The sequence below is a fragment of the Drosophila virilis genome, chromosome 2 (genome assembly GCF_030788295.1).
Source record: "Drosophila virilis strain 15010-1051.87 chromosome 2, Dvir_AGI_RSII-ME, whole genome shotgun sequence".
Classification (NCBI taxonomy): domain Eukaryota; kingdom Metazoa; phylum Arthropoda; class Insecta; order Diptera; family Drosophilidae; genus Drosophila; species Drosophila virilis.
The window spans coordinates 6,263,627-6,276,959 of record NC_091544.1 but is presented as its reverse complement, the minus strand read 5'-3'; the positions used below and the strand labels follow the sequence as shown (position 1 = coordinate 6,276,959).

General features: G+C 42.0%; 6 protein-coding genes across 7 annotated transcripts; 1 reads left to right on the top strand and 5 right to left on the bottom strand.

Annotated features, from left to right (window-relative positions):
• Positions 1-43: 43 nt before the first annotated feature.
• On the bottom strand, positions 44-1,377 carry LOC6629259 (transcription factor Ouib). 2 transcript variants are annotated; one of them, XM_032439276.2, is made up of 4 exons: positions 1,218-1,377; positions 562-1,154; positions 245-490; positions 44-183 (listed from the first exon to the last, which is right to left on the bottom strand). In XM_032439276.2, the coding sequence occupies exons 1-4, from the start codon at positions 1,344-1,346 to the stop codon at positions 57-59; spliced, it is 1,095 nt and encodes a 364-aa protein (XP_032295167.1). In that variant the 5' UTR covers positions 1,347-1,377; the 3' UTR covers positions 44-56. The 2 variants fall into 2 exon arrangements, with proteins under 2 accessions (XP_032295167.1, XP_002054676.2); XM_002054640.4 differs by having other exon boundaries at positions 1,214-1,375.
• Positions 1,378-1,571: 194 nt separating this feature from the next.
• Positions 1,572-2,999, bottom strand: LOC6629260 (uncharacterized). The gene is made up of 2 exons (XM_002054641.4): positions 2,844-2,999; positions 1,572-2,780 (listed from the first exon to the last, which is right to left on the bottom strand). Exons 1-2 carry the CDS (start codon positions 2,863-2,865, stop codon positions 1,696-1,698), a joined length of 1,107 nt encoding a protein of 368 aa, XP_002054677.1. The 5' UTR covers positions 2,866-2,999; the 3' UTR covers positions 1,572-1,695.
• Positions 3,000-3,780: 781 nt separating this feature from the next.
• On the bottom strand, positions 3,781-5,231 carry LOC6629261 (transmembrane protein 216). Its single transcript, XM_002054642.4, has 2 exons — positions 4,631-5,231; positions 3,781-4,500 (listed from the first exon to the last, which is right to left on the bottom strand). Exons 1-2 carry the CDS (start codon positions 4,884-4,886, stop codon positions 4,307-4,309), a joined length of 450 nt encoding a protein of 149 aa, XP_002054678.1. The 5' UTR covers positions 4,887-5,231; the 3' UTR covers positions 3,781-4,306.
• On the bottom strand, positions 4,259-9,179 carry TMEM216 (Transmembrane protein 216). The gene is made up of 3 exons (XM_002054643.4): positions 8,105-9,179; positions 6,017-6,621; positions 4,259-4,500 (listed from the first exon to the last, which is right to left on the bottom strand). Exons 1-2 carry the CDS (start codon positions 8,319-8,321, stop codon positions 6,428-6,430), a joined length of 411 nt encoding a protein of 136 aa, XP_002054679.1. The 5' UTR covers positions 8,322-9,179; the 3' UTR covers positions 4,259-4,500; positions 6,017-6,427.
• Positions 6,299-10,364, top strand: Cks85A (Cyclin-dependent kinase subunit 85A). The gene is made up of 3 exons (XM_032439281.2): positions 6,299-6,433; positions 9,565-9,790; positions 9,851-10,364. Exons 2-3 carry the CDS (start codon positions 9,732-9,734, stop codon positions 10,071-10,073), a joined length of 282 nt encoding a protein of 93 aa, XP_032295172.1. The 5' UTR covers positions 6,299-6,433; positions 9,565-9,731; the 3' UTR covers positions 10,074-10,364.
• Positions 10,296-12,570, bottom strand: LOC6629264 (sterol O-acyltransferase 1). The gene is made up of 2 exons (XM_002054645.4): positions 11,471-12,570; positions 10,296-11,408 (listed from the first exon to the last, which is right to left on the bottom strand). The coding sequence occupies exons 1-2, from the start codon at positions 12,174-12,176 to the stop codon at positions 10,390-10,392; spliced, it is 1,725 nt and encodes a 574-aa protein (XP_002054681.1). The 5' UTR covers positions 12,177-12,570; the 3' UTR covers positions 10,296-10,389.
• Positions 12,571-13,333: the final 763 nt, after the last annotated feature.

Genomic DNA, 13,333 nt, shown 5'->3' with positions numbered 1-13,333 from the left:
AATTATATTTCCTAGCCTTTCCCTAGCCCAGAATAAATGTATACAGTAAATTCGCTTTATAAGTTTTCAACTGATTCTGCCTGTGCGTCTTCATGCTTCTCTACGTTCTGCTTGTGCATATTTGAGCGGTAATGCGTTCTAAGATGAGTCTTGCGCTGAAATGATCGTTGACAGATATCACATCTGACGATTCAATTAGAAAATTAGATTTTAGCCCACTGACACAATCAACTCAATTACTTGCCTAAACATGCGCTCGCCCGTATGTACCAGCATATGGTTCTTCAGTATATAAGCATTGGTAAACGCCTTGCCGCACTCCGCGCAAACAAACGGCCGATCATTGGTATGTATACGCTCATGCTTGAGCCTTCCCGTATAACTCACATAACGGCGATCACAGTATCGACATGGAAACGGTCGCTCTCCTGTGTGTGTGAGGCCATGGGCGCGCAGCTCGGCAGCGGATAAAAATCGCGCCGTGCACGCTCTACAAAATGTAATTGAATACTTGAAAATTTATGCAATGATATGCATATATTCACAAAATCGAAATCTTACTCGCAGCCAAAGGGACGCTCCCCCGTATGCTTCCGTATGTGGCGATCAAATGATACCTTGCTATTTACATGCGTTCCACACAGCTCGCAGATGTAGATGGCCACTTCTTGCTTGGCTTTCAAAAGTTTTTTACAGCCGTTTGTGGTATTTATTGACGGCTTGGGAAGTTCGTATTTATCGCTAATGTCATTTACTTCACTACTGATATGCTCACTGTCGTCGGTATCGATGTCTGTGCTGGCCTTCATGATGTAGTTGAGGTCCAAATGATCATGCTCCTCAGCTAAATCTGTGGAGCCCAAATTGTTGCTAGATTTACATTCTTTGAGCATAACTTGTACTGTTTGCTGTGGCTCTTCCTCCGATTCGCTGTCTATATATGTGCTGACGACAGTGCAGTCGGTCTGGCGAATCGTTGGCCCAGGACTTGGACTTTCCGGCTCCGCACTAAGGTTGGAGTTGTCGCTGACTTCGACATGCGGCTGCCATTTCTTTTGGGTCTTAATGCAGAGCCTGCGAAACGACATGGCTTGCTTGAGGTCCGATTGACAGCAGAAACATATGGACACCGGAGCATCTGGCGAATCCCGCAGCTACATTTGATGGCCGAGGATTATTTAAATAAAATTCATTCCTTCTTGACTTGACTTACCCACAAGCCAGTCAACATTTGAATATGCCGCACTAACTTCCGGTTTTTTGTTTCGAAAAGATTCAAGCTTTTTTCGCTTGAATTGCTTTTTCCGCAGACGCGGCACATTTTCACCAGCATGCTGAGCATGCATTACACTTTGTTGTAATGGGAATTTAAAGAAATGCATTTGCATATAAAAATGTCAGCTGCGTTGACAGTCACACATAAGCGCCGACACACCCACACACAAACAGTTGGTCCCTAACGTTTGTAACGGTTATTCGTTTGAATTCAAATTTTTACCGCCAATGCTTTGTACTGTTGGTCACTTGTGTAAGAAAGTTTTATGTTATAAATATTAAAGAAACTAGTCATACTGACTGCATAGAACACCGGTATAGTGTGTATATTTGAGTTTGTTTTTAATGCAATGCTTGAAAGACAATTGAAATTTTGGGAAATATGACTAGAAATTTGGCTGGGAACAGATGGTGGCTCACTTATGCCTGGGAGCTGTTGTTGTCCTCGTACGATTTGATTTGATTATGCTTCAATTGTAAATCCTTGTGGAATAGTATCTCATGGCGCAAAGCATCCGCCCGCTCACGCACAATCTTTAAATCCAACAACTCCAAACGGCGTTTCTCGATCTGAACACGAACACGATGCAGCTCCAGTTGCCTCTGTCGTAATGTTGGCAAAGCGCTGTTGGTGCTTCCACTCGATGTGGTCTTTGTCCCATTACCCTTTGTATTGCCTGCACTAGAAGTCGCTGCTGTTTTGGTACGACGCTTGGTCTTTGAGATGCCGTTCTTGGTCTCGATATGACTGAAAAATGACGTGCTTGCGGGCAGAGCTGTCATGTGCATAGCAGTGGCTATTTTGCTAGATTTCGACGATTTCAGCAGAGGAATCCGCAACTCTATGGAGCCAGAGCAACACGAGTCGCTGTCATCGGGTATACACATGCGGTTGGCAAACTTGGGCGCAACCTCGCGCACTACAGCCGTCTGATAGGGCGGGAAGAAGCACGTCTCTAATTTCAGGTCTGCAGTAGCGAGCTTGGGCTTAGGCGAGTTTGTCGATCTAGGTGTCGACCGCGAGTCCACAAGTAGATCCTTGCTGCGTCGATTCTTAAGAGATTCGTGCGATGGCTTGTAGCGCATCGCCAGGGAAGGAGATGCCTCGATGTCCATCTTCCTGTTACGTATCTTATCAAACAGATGATGCCAGCATCCAATTGCGCGAGCTCTCTTTGTGCTGGCCAGCTCCTGGACCGATTCGTGCGATGGCTTGTAGCGCAAGGCCAGACTAGTTGATGACCTGGTTGCCGCGTCCTTCACAGTTTTTGGTTCCTTTATTAGTAGCAGATATTTACCATCGGAGGAAGCCAACGTTTGTGACTTGCTGGTACTCGGCAGCTCATGCTCGGAATTAGAGCTAGACGGGTTATTTGACTGATGGGCCGGCGACAAGCTTCTATAGTTTACAACGGAATCGTAGACTTCCTCCTCTCCGTCGCATACCTTCCACATCACGCGACGGCTGCTGCTCGACTGGGACTGCGTTGGACCAACATTCTCCACTAGACGGGTGTTAAACGTAAATTGCTCATCTGAGAAAAAAATCTATGGAGCTCAGCGCTTACCAGACTTCTGATTTTTATCCATAGCTAACTTGTGCTACTTGATGTTCGGTTGAAATGAGAGCCCCTGAAAATCTGAAAAAAATGTATGTGTATCGTGTTTTTTTTTTTTTTTTAGAAAACTGAATAAAGTCTTGATTGAGTAAACTCAATGTTCGCCAAAAAAAAAAGTATTAAATTAACAGAGCCTACTATCCATACATGCATTCAGGATTACCTGAAAACCATAAACATCTGTTTTCTTGTTCTTTAATTGGTAATTTTCATCAAGTGTATATAATTTGTCATAAAATGTGTTTTGTTTTTAATTTCCTTTCGTTATAACTAAATTGTGTTATATCCTTTGGTTGTTCGACTATCGCATTTTAAAAATTGTGTTAACATTTTGCATTTTAACAGAAATTATATATATATATATAAGTATTATACAATTAAAGTTGCCAACATAGGATTAGTTTAGGTGTGTCTTATTACATTTAAATGGTTTTGATTTAATGGGTTCGCGATGCACCAATAAATAGCATGAGATTTCGTTCTGACTAGAAGGAGTTAATCGTGAAGCAACCACAAAGTTGACCCAACGATCTTAAGAAACAGATTGACTAGCATTTGGTGTGCACACTTTTATGAGATGCAATGTGTTTAAATGGATTTCGAGGGTGGGGATACATTTTGTAAATTGTTGTTAAGTGACTCATCTAAGTTTCAATTCTCAACTACTTAAACATTGATTTACACTGGTTTTCACTAGATTTTTATAAAGTAGTTCTTTAAAGTACACACATTGCCTTTTGAACTTGCCGTGGGCCAGTTTTGAAATTTTCTATTTTAATTGTATTTGTTACGGTTTTACTTGAAGTATTAACTATTTTTTGTATTATTGTTGGGTAAACTTGTTGCAGAATTTACACGGTTTTCTTTTTCTTCACTAGGCAATAACATGTTTTCCATTGGGATTTTTGTTTTGTTTTAATTATTTACTAATATGCCTAAGGGCTCGAGTTTTTTTTTTTTATTTATGTAATTTTTACATATTAAATTTGAATTCTCCTGGGCGTATGGTCACATTTCTTATGTGTACAAAAAACATTGTCTTACAAATGTGAAAATTAATCAAGTTCGAGCTTTTTGGCTGTCTTGTTGTATTGGTTCCAATTGATGCTTAAATGTTAACAATTATTCTCGTATATAAAACCGTTTTAAGTAAATGTATATGTATATATATACACATATATGTATGCTATCATCAACCTTACTATACACAAGTAGAGATGTATATACTATATGCTATATGTTATATATGTATATGTATATATGTTGGCTTGCGGACCATCTCATTTCTCATGTCTCATAATTCAATTCATCTGTTTGTATATTGCTAATCTGTGTTACTTGTTTTTTTGTTAAGTACATATATATGCAGTACTGTGTAAATGTCTCGTCTTGCGGCTGTTGCTTGTATGTTACTAATCATAAGTTACTGGACGACACATTGAAAATACGAAGACTATGGCGTACCACACCTCGGTCAGGTAGAGTGCGATCTGCAGCGTACAAAGGCAGTATTCCAGACGCAGCCTGTAGGTCTGCAGCAGCAGCAGATACGAGACGCCCAGAAAGCAAGGGGCGGTCAGAAAGACCGACAGTATGGCAGACCAGCCTGCAGATAAAAAAGCGAAACATTAGTCAAAACAAAAACAACATTGATAACAACTATAAATAGACAATGTGCCAAATTGAAAGAAAAAACAAAAACTATGCCAATCTAAACGGCCGCCAATGACGCCTACCTCGCTCGGCCAGCGTCCCCTTGCGCCCCATTATTAAACGAAACGTCTCCACCACAATAAAGCTTATCATCACCGCCGAGTCCTGAGCGAGCGTGTGACCCGTATAGCTCAGATTGATTGCCTTCAGCAATCCCATGGCCATTTCGCAGCAGGCGAACATGCCAAAGTAGAAGCTGTTCAAGTAGATTAGCACCTCATAGTTCATGCTGGGATTCGGCTTCTTTGGCACCAACGGCGGCGGACGCTTTGGCGGCATTTTAACTAACTAGATTACGCTGATCCTCTCCCTAACACGCGCTACCACGTATCAACTAAATTCACTGTTTCGCTGGGATCCCGACAGCGATCGCGTCGACGCGCTCAACGTTGCTCACGTTGGGCGCTATATTTTTAGACTGAACATAATAATAATGTAGAACTGATGTGTCGCGGCCATTGGCTCAGTTGCGGCCGTTTGCTGCTGTTGTCGCCGCTCATTTTGTTGTTATTTATTTGAATTATTATGTGCTGGTCGTTGTCGCCTTTGGGTACTTAAAATCTGTTTCTTAGTTGTGTTTAGCTGCATTTTGGCTAGGGCTGCCCAATGAATGACCTGCTCCTAGACGACAGAATTAGCAAACTAAAACAAATCAAATGTAAAAACTAACTTAAAGCTTAATTGCATATAAAATGAAATTATAATTAACAAATGTAAGGAGATAATTAGACTAAATCTAATCACTGACTCTGCGAAATGCTAAAACAATAAAACTCTAGTTGGAATTCTTAAAACGAAACAAGTTCGTGTGTAATTGGTAACTTGTAGTCAATGCACCTTCGGTAATATAATTTAAAAATCTCTTTTCGATGAATTCAAACATATTCTAAAAATCGCTTTTTAATTCGTTTAAGTCTATATTCACTATATTGCATGTAATATTTAATGAAATGAAATCTGAATATTTCTGTAGAGAGTTCCTTTGGGGATTGATTGTGTCCAACGAGTCTAGCTGGCCTAATCTAAGTAGCCGTCTCCCGGTTGGCTATGTATATACTATTACACTTGAATTAGAAGTGTGTATTGCACCTATAATGAGCAGCGACAACGATGCCAGCCGGCAGAGACGACTACTTATACTTATGTGGAGAGTGCACTCGTATATGTATATAATTTTAGATCATTATAAGCGTATAAAAATACACCAACAACGAGCGAGTCCGAGTCAATGCGCCAGGCGACAAAGGCCGGACAAAAGAATGCGCTCCGAATTCAAATCAAATGCCGCTTTTGATCGAAACGGACGAGTCGAGTCGAGTCGCGTTGCGTTGCGTTGTGTTGCGTTGCGTCGCGATATGTTGCCCAACACGTAATAAACCTTATATAAGATATGGGTTTATTATACAAACCTCGTTAGTAAAGCGTTTGCTCGGTTCCCTTATCGGTTTTATGTGGTTGGCATTGTTTCTTTGTTCGGTATTTGATGCTACGAGAACTGACTGCAGGAATACGCCAGCGTATTTGTGTTTGTTCATTGTTAATAATATCTTGTCTTGCATAGACCTCTTCTATATGAAGTGTTGATCCTTAAAGTCGTTGGTGTGTGTGCGTGTGTGCTTTAGTGGCTTACATCCTACATCCAAATCGCTCAACGTAAACGTAAACTGCTTCACGTAATTATACCAAATGATGCGTTGTCGTCGTCGTTCTGTTCCATCTACAGCTCCAGCTCCAGCTGCAGCTGCTAGTCCCGCAACTGGATCAAGCAATGCTGCCGTTGGCTTGGCCATGGACATCGACGTGGCAACGTTGACCAACTGCTAGGTGTATGTAACGGGTCGACACATTGTACAAATGAATATGCTGGCATAGACTAGTTCAGCACCTTGTAGGGTGATCATTAAGGCACTCAGAATAATTTCGAGTTTGAGAACATAAGTTTGAAAACAACACAAATAGATAACAATAGCAAGACTGGGCAGTGTTAATATTACGGATGCGGTTGCTTGCCAGCCTGTGGGATCATAAAAATAAAAAATGAGAACAATTAGTAAAACTGTTAAAAGGCAATAAATTAAATAGAAGCCTTATAATATCAGATGTTCTTAGATGTATTTAGAGACGAACCCAAAAAGTCTATTCTATTCAATGACTGTCGAGTTCTAAGAGTTTAAGCTAAGAGTTACTAACCATTAAGACAAGCTCAATTGGGCTTGATCTTAAGAAATTAAATGCAGCTTTTACGACAAGTATTAATCAATTAATTAGCTCATCAATAATAGACGTAGTCACATTGATAAGCAATTATACTAAGTATCTGAATTTGATCAGTTCTGCTTTGTGTGTAAACAACACAAGTAAAAGTGCTCTGTTTAGGTATGCCCGACTAGGGAATACCCTGATCTCAGCGCCGAGCAGAGGTCTCTGTGTCTGTGATTCCTTTACTTTCAGATAAACTCCACAATGGGAGCTGCTTTCTTAAATATATTCGCTTTTTAACGTCTGATCTGTTTACGATGGGAGATACCCCAAAATAGTCTGAATTTCGTCCCTAGCTTTTAAATACTCTGAAATTTTGCTAAAAGCAAAAATAACTTTAAGTTCCAACCTCGTAAAATGCCTAGCTATTTTGGGTTAAGAAAATTAATAGAACTACTTAAAGCTGCGGTAGTCAATATATTTGACTTATTAGTTTACTTTATTCCTGCTTAAGATCATCATGGGATCATAGATCCCTTTAAGCAATTTTTTAAATTTTATATTTAGCCCCCAGAAATTGGGTAGATAAATGGGTGCTATTTGGAAAATCACAGCAATTGCTTCGATTGGGTTTTCCATGCTTAACTTTTAAGAGTACATACAGAAGATTTGCACACTTTAGGACTAAGGGGTATATCAATACAGAACAATAGAGTAAAAGTCTACTAAGGGAAGCCCCAACTTGGTGAGCTCCAACAGATATATAATTTATCAAGTCCGAACGGCTTTAAGAGTTTTGTTCACAATTTTTAGGCAATAAATAATTTTTCAGCTCAATTGAAAGCCGGTTCGCATCCCTTCGCTTTATCTAAGGATATGAGCAATATTACGCATACGCCATGTTGCGTGTGAACACGTTTATGAGCAGTAAGGAGGGATGGGGCCCTAAGAACGGCAGTAAGAAGGGGGAGAACGGCGGGTGGGGGGTGGGAATACAAAGCAATGATGACGCTTGTCGCGCCACAAAGACCGCAACAAATAATTCGAACATGTCATCATAGCATCCAGCACATCTACCACCCCCAACAGCCTCCAGCTCCAGCTCGTCAGTCAACTGTTGAGTTGTCCGCACCGCACAGCTCATTAAGTAAACAAATACGAGTGGTAAACATAAAAGGAGCGCTAGCCATGTATTTAAGTTTACACGTCTGTACCGTATGTGCGTGTGTCAGGGTGTGTGTGTGTGTATGTGTCGAAGAGGAGGCGTATTCGACTTCGCCCTTCTTTGGATTACTCACCACGATCGCTGAGGCTACTTTTGCGGCCAAAGACAATGCGCAGCGTTTCGATGATGCACAGCGAGAGAAGAATGGTCGCCTCACGTGACAGAACGTTTTCGCCATAATTCAGATTGATTGCCTTTAGCACGCCCACGCCCACCTCGAAGGCGGCATACATGCCAAAATAGAACGAGTTCAAATACATGAGTATCTCATATATGAGGCTGGCGTTCATCTTGCTGTTGCTGTTGTTGTGCTTGTTGCTGCTGCCGCTGCCGCTTCTATTGTTGCTGCCGCTGCTGCTGTTGTTGTTGTTGCTCTTGTTGTTGCCGTCAAGCTAGGGCAGACACTGCCCTTCGTTGCGCGCTGTCACCGGGGCAGCTTGAAGCAGCAGCAGCGCTGCTGTTGTATGATGAGATGTTCGATTTAAAGTTGTTTTTGTAGTTTATGTAGACAAGTGGTCCAGGCAGCAGCAGCGGCAGCAGCAGCAGGTGGCTCATACGCACACACACATGCTGACATATATGTAAGTGTGTGGAAGTGCGTGCGAGTGTGTGCGTAGCACTGGGCGGGGAACTGGAACTGTTTTGCCTTGACTTGACGGCGCTCCGCTCTTGGTGTATTTTTAATTGTGTCTGCCCATATGCATATTTATTTTATCGCCTTATCGTTGCTTTTCTTGTTGTTGTTACTGCTGCTGCTGTTGTTGTTTGTCGTTGTCATGGGAGTCTCCTCGTCGCGCTGGTAACACAGTAACGTGTGGTACGTTTGTGCATGTGTGCGTGTGTGCAACTATTTAATATATGCGAGAAAATTGTTAAAAAACAACCACGGCGCTTATATAAAAACCAATTTAGCAATTGCTGCTCCGCTCTTGCACACGCACACAACAACAATGCCGCGTAACTTTATGACACGCATACGAACACAGCCCACGGTCAAAGGATTGACATGCCATACGCACAAAATAGCTTTCTTTTACAGGCCTTTTTGGCTTTTCACGTAAATAATTTACAAATTTTTGGCTTTTTAATGGTGCTGTTGTACTTTGCCTGCACATGTGGAGTATATTTGGATTGTTCATGAGTGAACATAAGAGTTGTTCACTGAACTGGGTTAATGAGCTTGTTCTTTTTAACGATTCCATTTCACAGTAGTTCCTTTACTCATTGGTTCCTGTGCGCTGTCAAACAAGTTTCATTAAGGACTGTTGACATATTTAAGTGTGACAACAAATTGTTAAACAAAAAACAAATTAATGAGATTTATTGTTAGCATTATTATTATTATTAATTAATTATCAAGTAGATGTGTCGATAATGTCAGCTATGAAATTCATGAATATACAACAGTTTGGCGGTATATTGATTTTGAATTCTTAGCATAAAATATCGGAACAAACGTAAACTGTCCAAGTTAAGTTAACAAGGATTAAACAATATATATTAATAAAAGAGGTTAATTTGTATTATTTACAGGCGGGAGCTTATGATGTTAACGCACTGTTGAAGGAGATCGATAACTGTTAAGAGCGGTGCGGTTCTTTTTAAATGCGTAATTTCGATTTCCAACACTTTAACTTATCGTCCGACCGCCACAACCAAAGAAATCTACAATCATAAATAATAAATAAATAACAATAATTATGCCCGCTGATCAAATTCAATACTCCGAGAAGTATTTTGATGACAAATTTGAATACAGGTATTTATCTCTTAACCCGAAAGCATGAACACTTATTCACCTTTTCGTTTATGCGTGCAGGCACGTTATTCTGCCGGCCGACCTAGCGAAGCATGTCCCCAAATCACACCTAATGACTGAGACGGAATGGCGTAATCTGGGCGTTCAGCAGAGTCCAGGTTGGGTGCACTACATGATGCATGCGCCGGAGCCGCATGTTATCCTATTTCGTCGCAAGCACGTGGAGGAGGAAGCTCCTGCAACGCAGCCAGCGACCACAAACAACGTTAATATTTGCGCATAATTTGACAACATGGTTCAAGACGCTGGCAAGAGGCTAGTGGAGAGGGCAGCGGACACAGTGTTTATGTTAGACAGTATTCAATAAGATTGGAGCTTATCATCAGTTACCTTGATGTAAAATAAGTTTGCAGTAGCTTAAGGACGCACTTTGATACATTGTTACAATTATAGCCATTAAGTCCTCTGTGGGTGTACACCCATTTGCATTTGGATACATTTCAACGAATTTTTCATTAAGTTTATTTACCTAAAATACAAAACGTACGCCATGTGTACAAGTTACAAGTACTAAGACTAAAATTCGATTCAATATTTTGCTAATGATAGCAACGCCAAACCGCAGGCGTTAAATAGTCCGCCCAGCGCTCGTAGGTCAGCTGACAATTGCGTTTCGCATAATACTCCATGGCATATAATGAGATCAGCATGCCATTGCCGAAGATGAGCGAGAACCAAAGAAATATGTTGCCCAGCGTTTTGGGCGCGCTACGCATTAGGAACACCAATGACACGCCCACAACACCAAAGAACACAAACATGACGGGGAAAAACACTTGTAGCGCAAATCCCAGAACCTGTTCATGCACTAGCGCCGATATCATAAACACCAACAGCGACGCGGCCAGCTTGGAGCCCTTAAAAATGTACTTGTACACATCCCTATAGACGTACTCGTACAGCCAGTCGTGGACGACCACATTCCAGTTGCGATAGTAGCCATCGTAGGTGTGCGATGTCCACCAGTCCTTGTAGAACATGCGATCCCCGAAGCGCAGCAGCTCTGACGTGAAATTCAGCCACGAATGGAGGATCATATAAAAGCCACATAAAAATATCACTGCACTCGGCAGCATCATGCCAAAGAGCTTAACAATTATCTGAGATGCACCCAGGGCCTCCTTGCCGAAGTTCCCGAAATGCTCGTTGATATGACGCTCGTGTATGAACGCATAGAGGAAGGCAACGGCGACCATTTCCATAAGGCGGCAGAGCGCAAACTTCCAGCGAATGTGCGATGTGCGTGGGTAGCTATCTCGGTAGATTAAGGTGGGTGCAAACAGAAAATAGACATAGCAATGCAGGGGCGGTACAAAGGGACGCGCAGAAGCCACATCGTCATCCGCCTTCTGCTTGCCCTCCAACACCCTTGCCGCATTGTAACGCACAAACGCGTGCATTTTCATCAGCAAACGAGTGCTCTCCAGCAGCAATATGCAGGCACTGACAAAGGGCAGCTGGAACTTGAGGCAAAGCGAGGTGGAGACATAGCCAAAGACCAGCTGGGCGCTTATGTACATGATCAGGCAACTGTGCGACCAAAAGCTTTGAAGCGATCCTGCAATCAGAGAGAGAGAACAAGGTTAGACCCAGAATAGTTTTTGTTATTATTGGACTTACGATGGGATTGCAGCTTGGCACGCACCAGCGCCCAGCCCTGGAATGCAAAGTACAATGCCAGGACGAAGACATGCTCCAGCAGCCAGACGCCTAGCACCCAGTGTAGGCGCTTGAGGCCGCCACGAAACGTGCCCAGTCCTAGATTGATATGGCCATCGACAAAGTAGTCATAGCAAATGGCGTTCAGCAAAAACATGACCAGAATTATTGAGAATATGTGATAGATGGTGCGCATGTGCTCCACCTGCAGCAGCGCCGTCAGGTACGATTCGCGCGTTAAAAACACCTTGTCGGGCAGCTGACGTCGTGTTCTTTGTTGCGGTTCCTGTTGTTCTCGTCGCTGCTGCTGCTGCTGTTGTTGTTTTGGCGTCGCCTCATTTTGGGCATCTGGCCGCCAATTTGGACTGTCGCTGACGTCACGTTCCGGCAATTTTGAAGAAGTGTGCTGCTGACGATTGTGCCAAGTGGAGCTGGGATTGGTCACCCTGCCCCTGGGACCTTCGAACTGGCGGAACTCGTGCGCACGCAGCTCCTGCTGTCGCAAGTCCTGCAGCACATCCTCTATCATGCAGGATAGTCGCTGCTCGAAGTCGCACAGCATTTTGCTCTGAAACTTTTGCAGCTTGTCGTGCAAGAATTGCATTTGCTCAACTGCAGCAGGTGCGTTGCAGGACTCTGCGCCAACTGTGCTCGACTCCTCGGCCATGTCAAACGTTTTTATTATATAGCACCTTGCAGCTTATAAATTTATAATCGCGTTGATTAATTTTAAAGCAGACCATTCGCTTGAACGTCTATTTTAATAATGTATCGAGTGGTCCGAGTCTTATTTGCTTCTGGCTGTTGTCATATGCACGAAGTGATAACGGCGCTTTTGCTCAAAGCCAGCGGCGCAGTTGTAGGGGACGCTACTGCTCTGGGCGGCGCACAATTCAGGCGCTACGCCTCTGTGTTAAACAAATCGAGTCACACGCGCGCGCGCTCTTCGTCTCTTTCTCTCTTTCGCGTTGTACAAAGTGCGTCGTTGGTGTTGTTGCTGCTCTAATAGTTTAGCTAAGTACATTACAATTGAGGAACAAATTAGATTGCTCGCGCCTTAACGACCCGATTAGCTGTCAGCGGCACTTGAATCTTAATCAATCGGCCGCCTTACGAGAAACATATGTGGGTCTATGTTACTGATAAGGCCAATGTTCATTGGCCCGACGTAAACCAGTGCACTTGCACTCGCCATCGCACGCCCAACCAAACAAAAATATACATACATATACATTACACATACGCACACTTTTGATTAAATTAACATGCATGCATGCTCATACATATTTGGGTGCTACTCAATATCCGTATCTTTGCCGTGAGATTGCAGAACGGATTGCTTAATATTGCAAGGTCATGATTGTGCATATATGTAGGTATTTGCAAATAAGTAAAATATTAATTCATACGTTTATTAAGATAAGATATATTGTGAATGTTTTCAATGCCTTATTAGCAAATGCACCATATTTGCGCATCTGATAATAAGGTTGTTGTCTAAGCTAGGACATGTAACGAATTTCCCAAGAGGGATATTTTGAAATCAAGTATCAATGGAAAAATGTTCCTTCAGATATTTGGGTCGGTTCGGAAAAGAAATAAGTTAAAAAAAAAGCAAATCTTATGAGTTTTTATATAAAACTCAAATGTGTTTATATATATTAGTATATGCTTTGGTTATTCCATTGGCTTAATGCTGAAAGAAATCAGTTTAAAATTTTAAAAAGTAAGTTTTCATTTTTATATACCATAACTCCCAATGCAGGAAACTATTTTATTTTAATTACTTATACAAATTTCTAATAAATGTTTGGAAATTTTGTG